This window comes from Malania oleifera, chromosome 6 (genome assembly GCF_029873635.1).
Source record: "Malania oleifera isolate guangnan ecotype guangnan chromosome 6, ASM2987363v1, whole genome shotgun sequence".
NCBI classification, from domain to species: domain Eukaryota; kingdom Viridiplantae; phylum Streptophyta; class Magnoliopsida; order Santalales; family Ximeniaceae; genus Malania; species Malania oleifera.
The window spans coordinates 109,341,037-109,365,769 of NC_080422.1; the positions used below are offsets into that span (position 1 = coordinate 109,341,037).

Consider the following 24,733-nt stretch of genomic DNA (forward strand, 5'->3'; position numbering starts at 1 on the left):
TTTAATTACCATTTTATTCGGGTCGTTACATTTACACTTCCATGCATATTATTTTTTTGGGTCGTTACAGGTAAGACCTACTTAAGCAAATATTAGAGAATTGAGTTTACTCCCACGAGAGAGATAATTTTCGTTCAAGGGAGAGCAATTAAAACTCACAAGTGATGGGAGATTGTTGAGAACTCCACTTATGAATTTGTGCCACATTGAAAAATAAAGTGGAAGATTGGTGCTTATATGCATGGTTGAGTCTAAAACCAATAAATATAAACTTTTAGATCAAGTTGATCTCACTCATGTATATCAAGCCCACCCGTAAACTCTATTGGTGCTAAAAAAATATAAATAGAATCCCAAAACTATGGGAGAAAGGTGAGGAAAATACAAATTTGTAGTTGTATGATGGGATAAAGTTTGTCAAACACATCAAAAATTCTCTTCTTAGAAATTTTGAGTTAGAAAAACCATTAATTCACAAGGAAATCATCTAGGAAAGTGATCCAATTCTCTTCATAGGTAGACAACTATAGAGTAGGAAGTATTCATAATTTTTTTAATATCCTTTTTGGCATATAGGTGAAACCACAAACGTTTAACTTGTCAGTCAACATTTATAAAATTTGAGAAAGAGTCAAAAAAGTGGTTCAAGTCTCTTATTTTTATTTCTCGAAGATGTTCATAAATCAGGATCTTAATGTATAGATGCACATGTGTTAGCTTTACTGTGATCCTAAGAGAGGGGAGGGGGGGGGGGGCGTTAATTGATATTTTAAAATTGATGCCATAGGTTAATATCCTAACAGCAGTATTTTTACAATCCTAAAGTCAATCTAGTGCAAGTAAAATAAATCAATTGCAATATGTAGCAGAAATTAAATAGCACAATTTAATTAACCAAGCATGCACCAGAAAGCAGTAAAACGTAAGTGACACCCAGAAGTGTTATCTATGTTTGGCAAATTGCCTATGTCCCCACCTTGGTTAATAAGTACAAGGATTACCACTATAATGCTCACTTAAACGGGTGGAGCAACACCTAAACAACCAGGTCAATTAGCATAGGGCTGACATTAACTTTTACACACAATCTTTACCGGGTTGGATTACCGCTCCCTCAGGCCACGCCTGAAATACAATAGTATTTTTCTCAATCAACTGGTACAGTGATTATACTTTTATGTAAAACATATATGTACTCAATACGCGCAATTACATACACATCAATAATATGGATATAATGTAAACTCAGTGATGCAAATAGTTGTGCTAACAACACTCAATATGGTATTATCAATGAAATGCTCAAGAGTGTTCAATACAAGTAATATCTTGGAATTTAAGCAAAGCACATTTCAATAGCAAATCAAGATTCTGAAGATATCAATCAAATATTCAAATTAGTTCAAGAAGATTTTCTTCAATAAAATAAGCACACTACTAGTTTGAAAAATATTTTTGCTTGTTGAAAATAATTTTGCACAACAAAAATCAAAGCTATGAAACTCTTGCAACAATTATGCAAAGACCTCAAAGCTTGTTAGTCTATCCTAACAATGATTTATGATATGAAATCAGTGGGATAAAACTAAGCCAAAATTCCCAAAAAGAATATCAATAATCGCACAAGCAAATGAGAGTTTTAGCAAAATCTAGCAATCAAAAGCACACCATATACACTCTCACAATCTCAAAATGTATCAAGGGAATGGAAATTTGAGAGTATTTGGACAAAAAGAGTATTTTGAAAAGAGAGGATTCTTGGCTAATGAATTTTCTAAGTAATAACTAATTCTCACAAATGAGCCTGTATTTATAAGTAAGGTAAAAATTATAACCGTTTGGGACTTGTTGGGAATTCTTAGAAAAGTTTCAAAATTTTTAAATATAATTAACCCAAAATAACTCGTATTTACCACAGTTAAAATATTTTTAACCCGACGAGGTTCCGGTGGCTGAACCGTGGTTCAGTCGCCCGAACAGAGACAATCATAAAAAGTCTTTAAATCAGTTCGGCAGCTAGAGTTCCAGTTCGGTGGCATGAACAAAAGTTAGAAACATTTCTTCGAATTTTTGGGTGCCCGGTCATAGGTTCGGTAGCCCGAACTTATGTGTTCGATCGTTTTGGGCTTAATTTGAACTAAATCCCTCGGTAGCTCGAGTTGGTGAGAGGTCTTTTTTTGGTGGTTCGGACGCCCGTGGAAGGTATGCACGAAATTGTTTGGTCGCTCGAGAGCCTAAGTCAACTGTTGACTTCTCAACAGTTCGAGCGCCCGAGGAGTTTTGAACTCTTGGGGTTCGGTCGTCCGAGCTCTTTCGAATTCCTTAATATTATTCAATTAAGTGCATTTTTAACACTCCTGTATTTTGTATGATATATATGCATGAGTGTTGGGACCTAAAGTCATACTAGGGTCTTACTGAGCTTACCATATATCCTATATGCATAATATATATGCAGGTAATTATTATAGACCATATTCCTATTTACTATTACAAACCTATATTACATTAATTGAATTTATAATATGAGTTAAAATCTTCAGGGTCTTCATGTCTTGCTTCAAGTGTCATTCCTTGAGATGCTCATCTAAGCCTGCATAAACACTTGAAAACCATCAAATACCTAAGTATTTGTCATTATCAAAATCGGGTGTAACTTATAAGGTCAATAACATGGTCTGATGAGAGCAAGAATTTTCAGGTATTTGCTTTTTCAATTGAGATGGGATAATTCTTTGAATGAAAAAAAAGAGTCAATATGTAATATCAAGGTATATTGTTCCTTTCGCAAATTAGTAATAGTAGAAATTCATTAAAAGATAGAGATCTGGTTAGGAGTTGATTCTAGGTGCAAGAAATTACTTATTGTGTAGTTATAGATGTTGTCTATTATTCATTTATTTCAAATGTAGATTTCTTTGTAACTTCTTTAGGATAAAATTTAGCAATATCCCCTGAGATTTTAAGTATGACACTCCTTCGTATTCGAAAATTCCCTCAAGTTTATTTTATTGATAAAAGAAACTTTTCGTTAGTTGATCGCTAGTCAACCCTTAAATGTAGTAAAAAAAATAAAATTTTACCTTAATAAAATGATAATTTTATCCTTTCATTCAATTTTAATAAGATAAATGAATAGAATAATATTAATTAAATAAATTAAGTTGAAAAAAATTGGTTAGTTAAGTATAATATGTTTTTTAAAATTGAACTTATAAGTAAATCGAACATCCAACGATTGGTTTGGGTCAATTAGTTGATATAAGCAGGACAATATAGTTTAATTATTATTTCAAAATATATGAAAAAAAAAATAATGCTAAAAATTCAGAAAAAAAAATATTTGGATAATTATATTGTTTCACAATATTTGTTATATATACATTTCGTGAAAATTAAATAACTAAGTACATATTTTAAAAAAAAATTATATAGTTTAAAAAATAGCTTGAACTAGTTGGTTGATTGAATTGTGGTTTACTTTTTCATAGTGGAATTTCATATTTAATATAAAAACTTAAATATTATCATGAAAAATCAAAGCATTGTCTTAAATAAAGATCAACCAATTAATATAAATCCATTTTTTTAAAATCCATTTAGCATTCATATTTTACACGTAGAAGAACTACCATTCAATTTTATAGTTTTAATTTATTAAGTAAGAATTTTGAAATTTATTTTACATATTTTTAACACTATGCTTGATAGGTTGAATTTAAAAATATTGAACTATATTTTATTTGTTTCTGATGTGTTTAGTTATTAAATTTTTATGAAAATTATGTCAAATAGTTTTTGGTGCTTTAATTATTGGGAATTTTTATGATTAGGTTTTCTCAATTTAATTTATTAAAATGATGTCATTTTTAAATATCATTTTATAATGGGTATAATCCATTTATTTTTTCATATACACGTAATAATTGATTAACAGTCAACTAATGTAAGATTCATTTTATTAACAAAAAATTAAACATTGGGGGGGGGGGGGGGGGGGAGGGGAAGAGTTGGTAGTTTTGAAAACTCATATTCAGAGAATTCAGTGTGTGTCACTAGACTTTATCCTATATATAATTTTTTTTTTTACTTTTCTCGATAATTAGACATGAAAAATAAATTCCTCTGTATATATATAGACACACACACACACACACCATATATTCTAAATTTCAAATAGAGATAATTGGAGATTAATAAGTAAAGTTGTCTTTATTATGAGATGCTATAGCATACAAAGACTATCCAAAATTCATCAAACTTATAATTTCCAAATGCCAAACAACTTGAAGAGAAAGGAGACGATGGATCAAATTTATAGCCCAATTGGATGAAGATCAAGACAGAGATTATAAACAAAAGAAAATGTAAATCTATTTGTCATTGATTGGTAAGAAAGAAAGTGACAAGAGTCACATCCTCCAAGTATCAATTAAGATGATGGTTTGATCTTTGTAGGTTGAGAGAAACTGTATCTCTCATGTAAAACTGTATTGGAAGCTTTTTTCTGCTTTTCTCAACGACGCCATGCCTTGGAAGCTGCCCAAAAAACAAAAAAAAAAAAAAAACATTAAAAACAAAAAACACAAAACATAAAAAGCAAAACAAAGCAGAACGGAAAATCACTTTCTATTTTTTTTATAAAAAAAATATTTGCTTTCTGAGTATAGAGAATTTTAAAATTATATTAATTAATTTACCTGCCCTTGAGATCTTCCATTCACTGTCATAACTGAGCGCCCAAAAGAAATACCCACGAAGTCGGAGGCCCTTCGCATACATTACCTTAACCGTGGTGGATCGGGTATCGTCATACCCGACCCAAGAGGTTCCCGAATACGAATATGTGGACACAGTCTTGGTGTCATATACTACGGTAGCATTGTTCTTCGAATTGAAAGCTTCAACTTGAGAGAAAATTAGCACCCCGTCGTCCCCTGGTCCTAAGCCCACGGCAGGAGCTCCGATCCCGTTTAGTTTCGGGTTCTGGAGCTCCCAAGTTCGCCCGTAGAGCGGTAGGCCCATGACCAACTTCTCTCGAGGTGCACCGGCTTGGATCCACGACTTGAGCCCATAGCTTGTGCTTATGTTGCTATTCGGGTCGAACAATGCGGCGTGAGCCCCAGTGGCGGAGGTGTCCCACGACCCATGATAGTCGTAGCACATCACGTTGATCATGTCTAGGTTTTTGCCGAGCGACGCTACGGGAAACTTTCGGTACACGCCGGAGAGAAAGAAGTCGGCGGCGAAGTACACGGCGGCGGTGAGGAGGAGACGGGGCCGGGCCGTCTCTTGGGCCTCCTTCTCGAGCCCAAGTCTCCAGTCATTTAGCAACAGCCCCAAGTCCCCCATCTCTTTCGGGTTTCTTGGGGACTCCCAGTCCAGGTCCAGCCCATCAATTTCAAATTTTCGCGCAACGGCTATGGTTGACTGGATGAAACGACGTCGGTTCGTTGCGTTTGAAGCTATGGTGGCGAAGACCGCCGAGTCGCTCCCTCCGCCGCCGATGGAGACGAGGGTTTTCACTGACTGGTTTTTCCGGCGAAGGGCTGAGGAGAAGTTTGACAGAGCTGCGGCAGTTTCGTTGGACACGCTGAGCTCGAACGAAGCGGCGTCGGGTTCGAGAAAAGCGTAGTAAACGTGAGTGAAGAGCGAGGTGTCGATGGTGGACGGCGGATCAGAAGCCCACGACGGCCAGTAGGCGCCTTTGACTACCGGAGGGGCTGCCATGGCGGAAGCAGCGACGGAGAGAGTCAAGAGAAGGAGGGGGAGTAAGTGAGGGTTTAGGCCTTCCATTTCTGTATTTGAGTTGTGTGCTAATAATAATATGTGCACCGTAAAGGCCAACTTGCTTTGGGTATATATAGAAAACTACATGCATATGGGACAGAAATATTACCTTTTTTTGTGTTTTTGTTTTTTTTTTTTGTTTTTTTGGGTTATCATTTTTCTGATGTTGACAAAGATTTATTAGGTTTTTTTTATAAATATTTTGGGAGAAAAAATTGTCATGGCCAATCTCTTCATTTAAATTTTCTAACTCATCAATTAGTAAATGCATGTTATATTAATGTTTGCATTCCATTGTTGAGTTTTTGTGTGTGCGTCTATATATATATATATATATATATATATATATATATATTAATTCCAATCTAGACCATACAATAGACACAGAAATAATCCTATATGTTGAACCCACATAGATACGAAGTTCACTCTTATGTTAATCAAAATAAAGATTAACTTTTTCAAATTATGTCATTCAATCAATAAATCAAAAGATATCATTTTCTTAAGGGTTCGTTTGGATTAAGAATTTTACTTAAGAAAATAAAAAAAAAAAAAAATTCATTTATCCTAATATTTTCTTCCTCTATTAAATATTATAAAAAATAAAATTCCACCTATCTAGAGCAAGGGCAATTTTGAAATGGGTTGATCATAGGGTGGATTGGGTGAGCTCCCACCTTTCAATTTGGAGCAATACATAACGATGTGGGTGGCAGCCTTTCATGACTCAAAGTGAAGCTTCTAATAATTAAGAAGTCAACGAACAAGAAGAACCTATCCTTATTATGTTAATGAATGAATTGGTGCACTTGCATATTGCATGATCCCCACCTCTTTGTGCGGCGGTGGATGCTGTGTTGGGTCCAACTTGCATTTGGCATTGGGATGGTGGTACCCCCTCGGTCCCTAGCCTCCCTTCTACATCTCCTTTTTAATGTTTTGTCATTTGTCAACATCGAGAAGTAGAAGGAAGACATCGATTTTTAACTGACGATTTGTTTACATAAAATTAGTGAAGAAAAATATATAAAAAAAATATTTAGTTATTTCATAAGCATCTCCAGATGATACATGATGTCTAGCTTCTCGAGATGAAGCTTTCAAGAAGTCTATCCATCTGTATGATATCGTCACTAAAAATCAATTCTTTTGTAGTGGCATATAATACAATTTATGCAATTAAACCGTATAATAATATGAACATTTACCCAACATTAAATTTATAGTCAAATTGCATAAATATTTTCAATAACTCACATAATAAGCATAATACAGCAAAAATTTTAAATTTGCTGAATTATGCAAAAAATATAAAGTTAACTCATGCCACACAATTTGTCTAATAATTATAATTTTAACAAATTACAATAAAAAATGTATAATAATTCACCTATTTAATTTTATAACAATAAAATCAGAAAACCCAATATAATCAAATTCCTACAGTACAATTTAACTCAAATATAAGGATATAATTAAATTAACGTAATCAATTTAATTTAAACATATTTTAAAGTAAAATCTGACATAATCTAACTCACTTACTCTAACCCTGGAGTGGTACCTACGGCGTGTAGAAAACGAAATCTCCCTGGTCAAGTCCTTAAAGAGTGGAGCTGAGACCTAAGAATGAGGTTCGTTTTTCAATTTGGCCAAGAAATGCAAGAAAAATTGAGAGAGAGAGAGAGAGAACACGAGGGAGGTGGCGGTTCTCAGGAAAGAATGAGAAGTCTCTTGAGACTTCTGTATATATATATATAATATAATATTATATTATTTAATTAGGAATAATTATTAATTAATTAATTTTAAGTTTAATTTTTTTTTTTTACACTTCCATGCATATTATTATGGGTCGTCACAGTAATAGTACTTCCAGTCTAACTTTGGTGAGATATTATTCACTTTGATACCTCCAATATGTGACCATAACACTAACAACTCATTTGGTTAGGAAGAATAGCTATTCATTGGAATAAGATGTAATATAGTTTAAATTTTAGAAATTAATGGAATATTCCTTGTAAATTCCCAATTAATTCATTCAAGATGAAATAAAAAAGGAATAGACATCCCATAATGAAATTTGGGAATAGTTTTTCTCTGTCTGTTCCTTATTATGAACTTACTAAATGCTTCCCATTATTGTTTGCTTTATAGTAATAACATAATTTCTTGTATAACTAATTGCAACTAACCTATATATTAAAACTAATTTATTCCTAAAAATAGGTATTTAGCAAACCAAACTTAACCTAAGTTTATCAGTATTTCATTCCTCATTTTCAATTATGTGTGTGTATTAGGTATTTGGAAAGTCTCATAACCTCAACATAGAAGAGGAATCAATATAAACTTGGAGTTTCTGATCAAGATTTTCTTGAATGATCCTCCTCTATGAATGTGAAAATAGAGTATTGATATATATATATATGCTTTACAATCACATTTTCATCAAAGTTTGCTTTGTCCGATCTAACTTTTTTTCTATTTTGTATATTCATGTCAGTCCTAGCTCTATATTTGAATGCTTCGGATGATGTATTTAGGATTTTGTGAATTTAGACAAAATATTGTAAAATATAATAATAAGTTTTGTTTGAGTCCACATAAATCTAAATTTAAAGCTTGAAATGCATGCTCCAAAATGTAAAACTATAAATCATCCCTTCATTGATTATAACCTATATTCTATTTTCTCATTGTCCTTTAGGAATTTCTAATCTTATCATACTTCTCCTCCCACCCACTCTTTAAAATCTTCTTATTTCACTATTTCTCTTGAATTTCATTCTTTTCTCACTTCGTCAAAGGGTTAGGCATCAGAAAGGGGAACTTCAAGTCGATGTTGATTCAATTAATGTTCCTTCTATGATAACCATAGAAAATCCATAACTCTCATTATGTGAAGTTAGCAATATGTATTATTTTTACTCGTTTAATATTATTTTTAGACCATAATTTAGGTGCACTATTAAATAAAATCATTAAAAAAATTTATTTTCCCAACTTTTATCCTATTTTAAGCTTTGCAAGTGCTTCAAATTTTCAAAATGCTAGAAATTAGAATAGAAAATGACATTTTTTTAAAGATTCAAAATAATGTTACTCTCTAATTGGTAAAGTCTTATGGTCATATGATCCAATCTTACGATTTGAAATCGAAAACCTCTCAATGAGGCAATGTTCGACTTTAACTAAATATCTACTATATGTGTTGAGTAAACAACGAAAATGTAAAGTTACTTAAAAAAGAAAACATTTGTTTAGGCTTTTTTTGAAATAATAAGTTCGTTTTTCTATTTTTTTTATGCACTTAAATGCTAAAGTATAATTTTAGATAAAAAATTATAATTTTTAAAACTCAAATTGTAATACTTTAACCAGGAGAATGTTGAATTTATGACAATGATAATATTGCTCAAATTCTTTTCCTTTATTCTACTTGAGTTAAGATGAATTTGGCCTGTGGTAGGTGAGGAATTGATTCGCAGCCAATTATGTTAGGTCTGCAAGCACTATTAATGTTTAATTTTCTTTTTGAGAAAAGGACTTTTAAGGTTCATATCGAAGTTTGTTAGGTGATACCGATAAAAATTGATTGTTCGATTCATGTTATTTTTAATATTTTTTAAAAAGTAATTATGATATCTTATATACTTATTTTTGTTTGAGCAACCAAATTATATGTATGTGTCAATTGTGTGAAAGTCTTATGAAATTTTTATTCTCATTAAAAATCCTATTTTTTTTTTTAACATTACCCTCATTATTTCGATAGAGTAAACAATGATGCTCCAATAATATAACATTATTATACTTTTATTATATTTAAAATAATTCATTATTAATAAAATGAAGGTATCATTATAACTATGTTATAAAAATATAACATAATGATTATTATTTAGTCACCGTATACCTCTCAATTATTTTAGTTAATTGGAATTTTTTTTAAAAAAAAATTATGCTTGTTGAAAATTTTAGCATATGAATTTAATAAAACTATTAAAGCTTGATATATATTATTGTCTCACAATTTAATAGTTTAAACTTTTAGATAAAGTATTAATTTAACATGGTATCAGAGCCAATTTTCAAAAGGTCCTGAGTTCTAGTATTGTTGCCTGCATTTATTCTGTGGTATTTAAAAATAAATTACTGTGTTCCCTATAATGGGTGTTCTTTATTGTGTGTTTATCTCTCCACGTGCTGTCAGGTTGCACGCATCTCCCTAACATAGCGTAAGTACATATTCTTAGCAGGTTTTTATGTTAAAAATATAATTATTCTTTATATATTTGTTGCCCACATATCAATGGAATAATTCTCATCTTCTTTAAACATTAACATAGAAATCTTGTGTTCTTACAAAACCAAATATACCTTTTATTGCATCCAAGTGGTAAAGTGACATCTTGACTAATAAATTCCAATTCCTCATGTCATTATTTGTGGGAATTTTTTTTTTTATTTTAATGGCATTTCATTTTCATAATCTTTCAATATTATTTACGATAACATTCCTCAAAATTCTACAACACAAAAGAACTAAAAATATTGTCATGACAATGGCCGCATTTCATTTTCAAATATAAAAATTCATAGAGAAGTTAGGTAATTTTAGTTTCGTATTTTAACACCCACTTTGATAGGCTTAAGAATAGACCTTATAGTTGCCCCCATGGGCATGGCGCGATGAAAAGACATCAGCATGTAAGAAGGAGCATCGGATGTTCAATTCCATGTAGATACACTCACGAAGCGAGCGGTACCTGTGGACGGTGAGAATTTACTCTGTGAGCCAGCGGGGTCCGTGGATAGTGAGAGTTCGCTCAGTGAGCTAACGGGGACCGTGGATGGTGAAAGTTTTCTGTGAGCCAGCAGTGACCGGGGATGGTAATGGAGATGTGTCCCGAGAGTTGGGTTGGCCGAACGTCCAACTGATGCACGGAAGTGATGTCCGCATTCCGGACTTTACCTGATCAGTGAGACCTATGAGGAGGACGCTAATCCGTAGATTTGGTGCCACACCAGGAGGTCTGAAAGGCTTGTTGATGGCTAGAATTCTTATGTAATAAAAAGAAAAAGAAAAAAAAAGAATAGACCTTATAATTAGAATGTACAAGAACATGAGGTTGACCTCTACATTAACTTAGACCAAAATACAAATTTAAAATTTTCATTTATTGCTTTTTGAAACATATCTTAAATAGAATTTACAAAGCAATTAAAAGACATCTTCAAAGATTGGTTAGTATCTATGAACAAAACACCATCTTAAAAAGATTGGTTAGGGTTTATGTAAGGGTTTAATGATAAGAAAGGGAGGAGTAGGTGGCTGATAAATCTACATATCTAGAAGAGAGAAAATTTTGAAATGGCAATGGATAGAGTGGATTGGGTGAGGTCCCACCTTTCAATTTGCAGCAATACACGGCCATATGGGTAGCAGCCCTTCATGACTCACTTATTCAAAAGTGAATTGAAGGTTCTAACTATTAAGAAGTCAAAGAAGGAGAAGAGCCTAACCTTATTATGTTAATGAATGGATTGGTGCAGGAAATTGTCCACATGCATATGGTAAGATTCTCACTTCTTTCTGCGGCAGTGGATGCTGTGTTGGGTCAAACTAGCATTTGGCATTTGGATGGTACTCATCCCTAGCCTCCCTCCTACAACTTCCTTTTTAATTTTTTGCCATTTGTCAACATCAAGAGACACAAGGAAGGCACTAACTTATAAAGATGATTTTTTTTTTAATGTGAAGTTATTGAAGAAAATGATATGTTTTTTGAAAATTTTATTCCGTAATCATCCCAACATGACACACAGTATGAGGTCTTGTGTCCAGCTTTTCGAGGTGAAACTTTCAGGAAGTCTATGTTTATGTATATGCATAATGCCTTATAATTGATGGCTACGAGTGTTTGAAGCCTTTAGATACTCGATAATTTCACCAGAGATAAGGGGCAGACCCTTAATTTTATCCTTCTCTATTTCAATAGTAAGATATTATCACAAATGGAAAGCCAAAACCCCTAATACTCGAATCCTGATATTTTAAGTAGGAGAACCTTGAGTTTACAACCTAAGTCGCCCTTGATATGTTACAAATTTCATATGGAGGAAGTATTTCTTTTAAGTATTTATCAAGGGATATATACATAAAATATAAGAGCATTAACCTAACTCCATTGAAGTATTATTGACTTCAACCCATTTTGTTAGATTGGTTTTCTTGATTTGGGATAGCAATAGATTCTTTGGCCAGCCTTTGGCACCTTTATCAGCATAATTTGCATATTTGGTGTAGGACCCCTCATATAATAGCAATATCAATGTGACTAATATGAAATATGATGGTTTTGGCTCATTGCGAATTTCAATAATATTGAGCCTAATCAAGTTATAAATCAAGAAATGTATGATTATTGCATTGATAGTGGCATGATTGCAGGATTTTTATACAACGGTAAAATGTAACGATTAGTCCATTTTCAATGAAATTGACCACTATCAGTATTGGGCTTCATGGATTTACACTTATAATTAATGACATGATTATAAGAGTTTTGTTGAGTGAAGAAATTTTAAAACTCCATTAAGGGCTACACGAGAAAGGGGTGTAAAAGAAAACGAGTCAAGGGCTACATTGCGAGAGTTGTACTATTTGCCTAGAAGGGTTGAAGAGTTCATGCATTAGGGTTTAGGTTTTATTTATTTATTTATTTATTTTTATTTTTTGCAGATGTCAAGTGTGGAGGATACATGCATTAATTAAATTTAATGTAGCAAAAATATTGGCTATGCATAAAAGGTAAGAATACATAAAAGGTCAATTAAGCACATGGTTTTGGGCCTCCGGCCAAATGGTTTGACCACAATATGAAAACATAGAAGTCAAATGAAAGTTTTAGAAAGGAAAATGATGCTTGATGCATCTGATAAAGATCAAGAGAAAAATACAAAGTCAAAATATTCCACACCAAACCTTAAAATTTGAACATCAAGAGAAAAATACAAAGTCAAAATATTCCACACCAAACCTTAAAATTTGAACCATAAAAAAATTGATTTCATTGTTTTGTTTGGATTACTGGTTGGACTTTTTCTTTCTAATAAAAATCATATAATTTGATTGGACTTTTTAAAGACGCATCCCTTTATTTTTCATTAATTTTAAAATTTAACATAGTGCAATAATACAAAAATCATATCATATAATTTGGTTGGACTTTTAAAAGATATATCCCTTTATTTTCGTCAATTTTAAAATTTAACATCGTGCAATAGTGCAAGGGAGTGGGTATGGATGTGTATTATAAAAAAAATTTCAATATCTTATAAGTAGAGTTTTTAAGCATATTAAGTGATTACAAAAATAACATCATATTACGTTGATCTTCAAATAAAAAATTAAAATGGGTATGATTAAACATAATTGCATCATTAAGATGCGATCTCAAACCCTAACCAAGTAAAATCCAATATCTAAAATATGATAGTGGGGTAATTGTCTAAAATCATAACTTTAAGATGCAACTACAAAACAAAATAAATTTTAGATGAAGACGTACTTTGATATATTTTAAAAAAAATTGGTGCTAGCCCCCATGAGCATGGCGCGGTGGAAAGGCATAAGTACGTAAGAAGGAGCATCGGGGGTTTAATTCCAAGTAAATACACTCACGGAGCCAGCGGTACCTATGTATAGTGAGAGTTTACTCTGCGAACTAGCGGGAACTGTGGATAGTGAGAGTTCACTCTGTGAGCCAGCAAGGACTGTGGATGGTAATGGAGATGTGTCATGGGGGTCGAGTTGGCTGAACGTCCAATTGATGCACAGAAGTAGTGTCCGCATCCGGACTTTACCTTGATCAGCGAGACCTGGGGGCAGAGGATGCTGATTCATAGGTTTAGTGCTGCACCAGGGGGTCCGAAGGGCTCGTTGCTGGCTGGAGTTCCTATGTAATAAAAAAAAAAAAATTGGTGCTAACTTGAGAAAATATGATTACCATAAAAAAATTTGCATGGGAGGACACAAATGATAAGGTTTAATATAATGCATCAATTTTGTTATAACACGCATGTTCGTACTTTTTATATAAGTGAACCCACTTAAACTCACATTTTGTGCAAATAAAACTCGTATTCTCCTATAAATCTATTCCATTTGCATGAAAAACTAGTGCAATACAATGAAATCTCACATACGACTTCAAATTTGAGCAAGTTTTTACCAATTATTATATGCTAAGGGTGACAATTATGACTTACCTTTGGTGAGGTATCCACTTTAACCTATTGGTCTCATGATTTTATCTTATAAAAGGTACCTCATATATTTTGGAAATGTGTGACTTAAGATCTCTTTAACCTAAGATCTCTTTGGTACACATTTTGTATGGGACCATAACACTAAGCTTATCAATATTTCATTCCTCATTTTTAATTTCATGCATATTTGGTGTTTGGAAAGCCTCATAACCTTACAATAGAAGAGGAATCAATAGAAACTCAAGAGTTTTTAATCCTTGGATGATCGTCCTTTATGTATGCGAAAATAAAGTATAGACAGCCTTACAGTCTCACTCTCATCAAAGTTTGCTTTGTTAGTTCTAAATTTTCTCTATATTATATGTTTTTATGAGTCCTTCAACTTGGATTATGTATTTAGATTTTTTTGAATTTGGATAAATACAATAAGATATTGAGCATTGTTTGAATCTACATTGTTGGGCTTTTGTGGAGCCTAGTTGCATTAAATTTGGATGATGGCTTGACCTTTCTTTAATGAGAGATTTCTATCCTAAGGCTTAGTCCATGGAGCGAAGGCTTGGTTCCCTCTCTGCCTCATAAGTTACTCTCTATTAGCCGAGTAACAACAAACTTAAATATTGTTGTGCTCATTTATCCTACTTTTTGTCTTTTTCAGGATATTCTCACAAAGGAGATCATTGGACGTGGTACTAAGAGAAGGGGATTATACTACATGGATGATTTCAGTGTGGGACGAGCACATCATATGTGTCATCCGAATGGTATCAAGGAGAAACTTATTTGGTTTTTACATCATCGATTAGGACATCCGTCGTTTGGGTATATGTGACATTTATTCCCTGATTTATTTTCACACATATCAACTGCTGACTTTAAGTGTGATACTTGCATTCTTGCCAAAAGTCATTGAGTTACTTATCCATTGAGTATGCATAAAAGTGACATTCTTTTTGCTTTAATCCATTCTGATGTGTGGGGACCCTCTCCTATTTCTGCTACATCTGGAATTCGCTAGTTTGTAATATTTGTTGATGATTGTATTCGCATGACTTGACTATACTTGTTGAAACATAAAGATGAGGTATTAAGTATGTTCAAATCATTTCATGTCATGGTTCAGACTCAATTCTCAGCCAAGATACATATTCTCTAGTTCGATTTTGGTCGTGAATATTTTAATCGGGGATTCCTTGATTATTTCCAACACCATGAAATTATTTATGAATCTTCTTGCCCATAGAATCCTCAGCAAAATGGTGTTGCTGAACGAAAAGACCGACATATACTTGAAATTTCCCATGCCCTCTTACTTGGCGCCCACGTACCCAACTTGGACTGAGTTGATGCAATTGCTACAACTGTGCACCTCCTCAACCATATGCCATTTAAAGTTTTGGATTTTAAGACACCCCTACAGGCTCTTTCAACTTATGTGTCCTTGCCTACAGTATTAATAATTCCTCCCCGGGTCTTAGGATGTCTGCTATTGTACATCTCCACAAGGACCAACGTAATAAACTTGATCCATGTGCTGTTCGATGTCTTTTTTTGGGGTATGTCATACATCAAAAAGGATATCGGTGCTATGACCCGATCACCAAATGCACCTTTGTCACTATAGATGTAACGTTCTTGGAATCTGACATGTTCTACTCTCCCTCGGTATCCAATTCTTCTCTTAAAGGAGATATCCAAGTTGAAGAGTAGAATTGGTCAAGATTTGACTGGCTAGGGTTTGATGACATAAATAAGGTAGTCAGTGGGGAACGTGATAAACTCCAAATGAATCTCTGGAGGATGACATAACTCTAAGAGCAACATCTACACCAGCAACATCTACTTCAACCCCACCTGAAGCTGACCGAGAATTCCCCCACGACTCAATACCTGAAGAGCCATCTTCTGAGAATATCCCTGAGGTAAACTCTCCCATTACACTTCCAACTAATAATGATATGAATATCTCTACTAGTTACACCTTACCTTTCAAGCATAATCGTGGAAAGTCACCAAATAGGTACTCTCCAAAAAATTGAGGAATGAAGATCAAGGTATCCGATTGCCGACTATGTATCTACAAAGAAACTATTTGAACCCATTAAAAAATTTGCACACAAACTTTCCTCGTACCATGTTCCCACTGATAATAACACAACCCCACCTAGTGAGACTTAAAACTTGATTTTTTTGTTGTTGTTATTATTGTTATTTCATAACAAATGTAACTATTATTATTTTAACTATATGATTGATATTGTGAATGTTATAGCCCTTTATTTATTATGTAGTTATATTTGATTAGATATTATATTTATGTCTTTGAATTTAATTTACTAATAATAGTTACCCTTACAACATCCATATAAAGGAGATGCCAGTTATAAAAGAAATGCAGAGATAAGTTTGAAGAAACATAGAGATTAATTGTTTTCCTCAAATCATTTCCTTACTCTAACATAAATTAAGGTCAATTCATATATAGTAATTTTTTTGTGCAGCTTACTAGAAGTTATATGCTTTCGAATCCTAAAGATCAAACACGGAGTACCAATTGTACCAAACTAGTGGCAGAATCAATTCAAGAAAACATAATATAGTGTTTCAAGTTTCAACCTATGAACCATGAATCACATTTCCAATTTATTTATTTATTTATTTTAATATTTTTGACATTTTTGTACTCATTGTGCTCTGTATAAAATATTTTCTCAACAAACTTAAACTTGCCATCAACAATCCGAATAGTGCTATCTTCATTGTTGCGCCAAGAACTTTTTTTTCTTGAATGCTAAATTTGTAGTGATCACACATGTTGAGTGAGAGAAAATGGCATGCTAAAACTAGAATAACTCGAGTAAATGACTCAAGGCTATCATCGAGGTACTAGTTGTGTTATTGTTGTGTCATTTGAACAAATTTCCCGCTGATCTCCCTCATCTTCACCTCCTTTTACTGAAAAAGCAGGCCTTTTAGGAATAGTGATGGTTGCGGTTTCATTTTTGAGCATTGAATAAACCTCCAACATGGAGGGTCTATCTTCCCTTTTGTCTTGGAGACACAACAAAGCTACTTGCATGCATTTCATGAGTTTCCATGGCGAAGTTGAATCATCTAATGATGGATCCATAAACTCCATGCCTTGACCATCTTTCCATAAGTCATAAGCCTGGAAAAAATTCAATATTATATGCAAAGATTTGGTTTGCATATAAAATTTACGAAGGCACGAACAACGAAATGGTTAGTCAAAGTAGCTTACATATTCTAGAAGGTTTAAATTCTCATCTGGACCATAGACGCACGTATTCTTTTTGCCACTTATAATTTGAAGAAGTATGACTCCAAAGCTATAGACATCGTATTTGGTGGAGTATATGCCTTTTTTCACATACTCGGGAGGAACATAACCACTGCAATGTGTTAGTAAACAAAAAAGTAAAACACATCTAAGAAGGCATTGAGAGGAGGGGGGAGGGAGTTGGTTTGAGAGGCAATTAACTTACTATGTGCCAACAATCCGACTTGTGTTTGCTTCATGTTCATCCTTAGGGAAAATTCGAGCCATACCAAAATCTGATATCTTGGGTTTCATTTGACTATCTAGTAAGATGTTGCCAACTTTCAAATCTCTGTGAATTATTGTGAATCTTGAGTACTCTTGGAGATATAAAAGCCCGTGAATTATCCCTTCAATGATTTGAATGCGTTTTTCCCAATCTAATAGTTCCCGCCTGACTGGATCTGCATCAAATTTTATTTTTTTCCCTCCAATCCGTAAAGTTAATAAATAAAGTGAGCAATATATGCCAAGAACAAAAGAAAAAAAGAGAGTTGCAATCTTATAGGTGTATAATGATCTATTATGAATTTTTGTCAAGCTTTAAGGCTTGTGACATGACATTGCATAACTATTAGGAGGTTTACCTTAGGTCATGTCAACCACATGTAGATGACCAAGGGACAAACCCATGACTTAGGTGACCCAGGTCAGTCATACACCGAGTATATGACCTAGTGGTGCATCCAAGTGAGGTCAGGTTAGCCACATGGTAAAAGGTGCATCTACACGAGGTCAAGTTGGTCATGTGTCGATCACGTAACTTGTGAGTAGACCTTGCAGTTGAGATAAGCCCACACTGGAGGGTACATCAGTCAGAAGGAACAACCAAAGGCTTATGGCGGGCATGGGACAAAATCTCACCTTTAAATATTCACGGCTAAAAGTCAAATAGCCAACACTTAGCATCATGGCCTCATGAGCCAAACTTGTTAGGTGTCTCTTGCTTGCCTATGAGCACTTGCTTGTGCTCATTGGCTAGGTAAGCATCGCATAAATACTAGTGTGGGTTATATTCTTCAAGTATGATAATCCTTTAGTAGAAAAGATGAGTATGAATCCTTGGTCACTAATATTTCCTAGTGCCAAAGTGAGCTAAGTAAAGAAAGCTCTTTAGGAGAAAGTATGGGTCCATCAATCATTATATAATTCACTAGCTTTTGGAAAGGTGTTTATAGTCTACTTGCCTCCCTCACTAGACACATATTGCATATAGAAGTGAGATAATATGAATTGCATTCCTTTATTGTTTACTTTCATACTTGTTTATTGTTTCTATGTAATTTGTATTTAATGTTTGTGAACTTGTTCATGAAGTAAATTTGTGTGTGATTTACTTTCAATTCACTAGTCTGTGGGCTACAAATACTACCACACAATATTGCTCACTGGTCAAGCTTTAAGCCCTATGACATGACATTGTGTACTATTTGCAGGTTTACCTTGGGTCATGTGCTAAGCTAAGCATGAGACCTAATGGTGCATCCAGGTGAGGTAGTGTCAGCCATGTGTAGCCCAAGTGGTCAGAGGTGCATCCGGGGGAGGTCAAGCCCTTATTGTGCCGATTACATAATATGTGAGTACATATCATGGTTGAGGTGAACTTATTGTGGAGGGCTGGTCATAGGAAGGAACAGCCAAGTGCCCATCGCCAGCATCAGACAAAATCTCACCTATAATTATTATTCATGGTTAGGGCCAATTAGCCAATGCCCAACTATGGCCTTATGAGTCAAACTTTTCTAGTAGAAAATGTAAATATGAATCCTCAACCATCATGATTCCATAATTTTTACTTTCAGCTCACTAGTTAAGCTTGTGTGCTACAACAACTACTCATGACCCTTCATGGAGTGAAGTATTTATCCTATGACACCTGCGCGTGGCAGGGGTGTTGACCCTCCGTAACCAAAAGCTTGAGGAAATCAGCAGCGGTTGGGGATCCGTTAGCCAATGCCTGCCATGCAGCCTGCGAGTGGCAGAGATGCAAATCCTCCATGATAAAAAGCATCAAGGAATTAAGGGCAGTCGAGATCAGCTAACCAATGCCCACCATGTGCCACATGAGGTATAAGTATAAACAAAAATCCTCCCCTCTCCCAGTGCGAAGACTAATTCTCTTCTTAAATCGCCCTACCCTCCCCGGTCCCAAAAATCTCTCATTAACTTGAATGTTGGAGACACCCCTCAGAGGCCACAAGGACCTCCCAAGTAGCTCGTTTCATATCATTCTTGTAGGCCTCAGAGCATATCAAAAGCCACAACAATTTTTGATAGCAACACATTCTTCTTATGGAACTTATGTAGGCACCCTTATTCTATTTTTCTCCTTTTTGGGGAGGTGGCAGGGTTAGCACCTTATTTCTGTCCTTCTTGGGAGACATGCTACATTATGTTGTGAGGGGCACTGTCATCATTCATCATTTTTCCCAAGCACATAGAACATGAAATTTCAAGTTTTTTTTTTGGAATGATGATAGAGCCTCCCTCACCACCGTGAGAAGGATTTGACTAGTTAAGAAGTGATAATGCAAAAAAATAAAAATAATAGACACAATTTCCAGCTATCCTTGTTATGTCCTTAGTGTAAGGGTAGTGTAAGGAGTCATTACAAGAAGGCATCACTTGCTGTTCCAACATTTAAGAGAGGGCTGATCTAAACCAAGTCATTCATAAGAAATATAGCTTGCCACCAGCAACCATTAAAACAGCCCAGAAGCTCAAAAATGTTGAATGACACTCATTCTGCATTTGGAAATGGAAATATAATTGAAGAATTGCATCTGGAATTGGGTAGGATTTGACAAAAACGTAACTCGAAATAATATCGAGTTTTGTGTGATCCCACAATACCAGATCCAAGGTCCCATTTCCATGTCTCTAAAGGTCAGTCAGAATTTGCTCATGGCTAAAGTTGAAAGCAATAGAGATTACATACCATAAAGGTAGAAATCCAAGCTTTTGTTTGGCATATACTCATAGATCAGCATCTTTTCTTCCCTTTCAATGCAAAAGCCCAGAACTCTAACTAGATTAACATGTTGTAGTTTCGCAGTAAGCGTGACCTCATTTTTGAACTCCTCTAACCCTTGTGCTGAAGTTTTTGACAGTCGCTTCACTGCTATTTCACATCCCTCCTGTAATTTGCCCTGGCAAAAAAAAGGAGACTCATTGTCACCATTTGCTGCGAATTACTTGCTAGATTTAAGTGATTTTGAGGGCCTATATAAATGCAACGATTCCCCCCTGCCCAACCCTTATGTAGTAGAGGATGTACCCAAACTTTCATCATTACCAAATCTATACTCTGCTTAAAATCAACTTGTTGCAAACCAATTAATCCGTGCTTGTTCAAAATTCTAATCTACTCCCAAGTTTGTGAATAATAAAGCACCTAAGTGTCTTATAGAAAATTATGCATATTTCTGGAAATAAAGTTCAGTGAAACAATTAATCAAACTAAAAGTTGGATGATTGAATAATTAGAGTCACTGGTATTTTCGGAAAGAGGAATTCAGACAATTTCTCAAAGAAACAACAATTAATGTACTCATGTAGTTACCTTAAAGCCTTGGAGAATACAATGTCGGTTGGTACTTGAAGATTTAGTAACAGAAAATTTTCACAAAGAAAATGAAATCAAAGGATCATGCAAATGTAAAAATACTATGCAGTTGACAGAATCCCTTATTTATATTTCAATAGGTGCTTCCAAGAGGGGCCAGAAATTTTCAAGTATCATAACTTCTCAACTAAGGTCCACTCAGTGACAGAAGCTTCCAATAATGTCAAAGGTGCATCATAATCAAGAACACATACATGCTCATAAATTTATAGAGATTTCTCCCATTTCCATTACTTAGTTACTGCCATTGCTTTTACATTCTCAGGCATTTCATAGAGACTTCTGCAGTGTCCTTAACTTATCTGGCTTGCTGCAATTATTTCACTTGTTCCAGAAATGCAAAAAATGTGCCATACAGTTTGAAACTTATCCTCTTCAAAAAATAACACTTAAAATAGTCTAAAAACCAAACATTACCTTGAAAACAGATCCAAATCCACCCTCTCCAAGCTTATTGACAACGGAAAAGTTGTTTGTTGCAGCCTCAATGATAGCAAAACAAAAAGCTTGAGGACTAGACTCATCATTGCTATCAAAATTTTCCAAAGTTCCAAACAGTTCCTCATCTGTAGCCATCATCCCTATAATGACAAAGAGGGAAAGATCACGAGAAATGCCAGTGTCTTCATTACATACATATAAAAGGCATTCGATGTGTTTTTCGAGGCATAGATGGCAAAATACAGAACTTTTAGAAAAGCACCTTTGGATTTGAGCAGTCTCCGTCGTAAGTAAAACATTGTGAGGCATGGAAGCAGAATACCCATAGTAACTGTAGGCACAATGATTACCAACAATCGATGCCTGTTTTTAGGATGTTTAACATCAAATTGAGCTGCAACCATAGTTCATGATATTAATTAGTGAGTAATACAGGTTACAAAGATCTATATAAAAAATTTCTCAAGTAAAACAGTCCATATTTTATGCCATTTGGTTGACCAATATATCAGTAAATGTGGTAAACTCCAATCTTTTTTGTTTTTAGTTACTGCATGCAACAACCTGCCATGTTGGCATATAATACATTATATTTCATGAAAAGTCAGTTAAGTTCTATGAAGGGAAGCGTTCTTCATTCCAAAAAAAATAATGTGATAACTGTCAAGGGTTGATCAAGTTAAAAACCAAACTTGGATTTTGCCCAAAAAATATTTGCAAAAGTAATACTAAGAAATCAACTGAATGAGGGTGCTTTGAGAATTTAAAAGTTATATTCAATGAGCTAAGATATGATTGTTGGGATTGTCCCACATTAGTTGTGGAAGGGGCTTGGTGGTCATTTATTAAGTATGAGAAAAAGTCTCACCGCATGAGCTAACTTTTGAGGTTGAGAAGGCCCAAGACCACCCAACACTGGTATCAATGTTGGGCTTTTGTGGAGCCTAATTGTGTTTTAATTTGGATGACGACCCGACCTCTATTTAATTAGAGATTTCTATCCTAAGGCTTAGTCCATGGAGCGAAGGGGTCCGGGGGCAACGCTCCCGGGAAAATTTTGGAGCCCATTCGGAACGGAACCCTAGGCGCAACATATAGAAAAGGATTGCTTTCGGGTGATTAGGGTTTGGGTGGTTGTACTTGCGAGAGAGCGAGAGGGAGAGCATTGTATCGCCGCACTCTCTGTGTTTTCTTCCTGATAATATTGAAATCCCTACAACTCTGTGGACGTAGGCAAAATTGCCGAACCACCTAAATATTGTCTTGTGCGTGTGATTGATTTTCTTTGGTGTTATTTTTTTTCCTCTATTTTGTTTCTCACAGATTTCGGGAATTTGTTCTTTATTCCCAACAATCAGAGCCCATGGTTTTTCCTTAAGATGCCGGGCATGTGGTACTGTCGATTTGGAGCCCGATGTGTGAGGGGGAGATTGTTGGGATTGTCCTACATCAGTTGTGGAAGGGGTTTGGTATCAGAGCCCATGGTTTCTCTCCGGGATGCCAAAATGTGGTGCTACCAATTTGGAACCCAATGTATGAGGGGGAGATTGTTAGGGTTTGTCCCACACCGGCTGTGGAAGGGGCTTGATGGTCACTTATTAAATGCGAGAAAAAGCCTCACCCCATTATGAATAGAAAGACCAGTTAAGTAAATATGCCTGCCCGCCCACTTATTTACATTATGGACGGGGGGAAACTGAAAACAAGAAATACCAATCACACATGGAATTATTACCCACCAGCTGCCTGAGAAAGCACCCAATTGTCATCATTGGGGACTTGAAACACATTGTAACCAAGCAAACCTTTCTGCTTTGCATAAGAAACTTTAGCTCTTATGGCTTCCACGTCATCATAACCAATCCAAGTTGATCCAATCTTGCAAAAATTTTCAACGTAAGTGGAGTTGTATACTGGACGAGCTTGATATGTTCGAACATACCATTTGATTAATGTATAAGCAATGGATCCATCTCTTGTAATTCCCGGACCTGATGCAGGTGCACCGAGATAATTGTCTTTGGGGTTCTGAAGCGTCCATGCATAGCCATGGAAGGGCAAACCCAAAACCAGCTTGTTTGGTGATAATCCCCTACTTATCCATTCCTTTACACCAAAATCGGTGTTAACCTGACCAGACGGATCATATAGAGCAGCATGGGCACCTGTGAAATTATCCCTCAAAGGCAAATAATAGTCATGTGCCACAATATGTACCCAATCAAAGTTCTTCTGAATTGATTCAATCGGATAACTAGAAGAGTTGAGAGTATGAACAGACATTGTCAGGATTAGTTTTCTCTTGCCAGATTTTCTCGACTCAGAATTCACAGCATCTCGCCACTCGTAGAAGAGGGTTCCTAAGTTAGTCATGTTGGCAGCCGCGGTTGGCAACAACCCAGTGAGGTCTAGGCCATGAAATCCATAATGCCTTGCTGTTTCTATTGAAGACTCAATGAAGGATTTTCTGTAAAAGGGTTGGCTAGTCATTGAAGAAAAGGCTGCAGAGTCCACAGATCCAGCCCAGATGGACAGAAGAGTGGTGATCGATGGATTTTTACGCTTGACGACATCGGTAAAGGTGGAGAACTGCTGTTCATTAGCCGAGAGGATGTAAAGGTGGTAGTTGGAAGAGTTGAGAAGTGAAAAGCTGCATAAAAGGTGGGTGAAGAGAGCCGAATTGATGTCGGAAACAGGAAAATTGCTGCCATAGAACCAGTGGCCAGCTTTGATCCATGTTTGTGTGTTTGAAGAGTACAATTCAAATGAGAGTGAGAGCAGAAGAAGAAGAGTAATGGGTTTGGTGTCCATAACTTGGGTTGGCCTGATAGATAGCGTTGCCAATTTATTCCTCCACGTACATGTAAATAAAGCCATGATCACGTTGGGAAAACCTTGTCTCGATGTGCTAAATCATCAATTCCCATTGGCCTTTGGGTCAATGTGGATGATTACAGATGGATCACCATTTGCTATTGGGTCAATATGGATGATTAAAATTCAAAGCTTGTCTTGATGTGTTCTATTCAAACCTTGTCTTGATGTGTTCAACCATAGATTCTCATTTGCAAAGCAAAAAATGAATAAATAAATAAACAAATAAATAAATCATAGATTCTCATTTTCTTTTGGGTCAATAAGTACGATTCTCATTTCGTACTCTAAACTTTCCAAGAATCCTTCTTTTTTTTTTTAAAGATTCTTTTTTCCCTGGGCAGATACATCTCTTTCCGGCATCGATGGAAAGTGGAAAC

General features: G+C 35.0%; 2 protein-coding genes across 2 annotated transcripts; both read right to left on the bottom strand.

Annotated features, from left to right (window-relative positions):
• Positions 1-4,186: 4,186 nt before the first annotated feature.
• LOC131157664 (nod factor hydrolase protein 1-like) lies at positions 4,187-5,830 on the bottom strand. The gene is made up of 2 exons (XM_058111981.1): positions 4,701-5,830; positions 4,187-4,539 (listed from the first exon to the last, which is right to left on the bottom strand). The coding sequence occupies exons 1-2, from the start codon at positions 5,794-5,796 to the stop codon at positions 4,517-4,519; spliced, it is 1,119 nt and encodes a 372-aa protein (XP_057967964.1). The 5' UTR covers positions 5,797-5,830; the 3' UTR covers positions 4,187-4,516.
• Positions 5,831-16,948: 11,118 nt separating this feature from the next.
• Positions 16,949-24,356, bottom strand: LOC131158762 (cysteine-rich receptor-like protein kinase 19). Its single transcript, XM_058113616.1, has 7 exons — positions 23,219-24,356; positions 21,723-21,873; positions 21,456-21,567; positions 20,352-20,562; positions 17,580-17,817; positions 17,336-17,486; positions 16,949-17,242 (listed from the first exon to the last, which is right to left on the bottom strand). Exons 1-7 carry the CDS (start codon positions 24,354-24,356, stop codon positions 16,949-16,951), a joined length of 2,295 nt encoding a protein of 764 aa, XP_057969599.1.
• Positions 24,357-24,733: the final 377 nt, after the last annotated feature.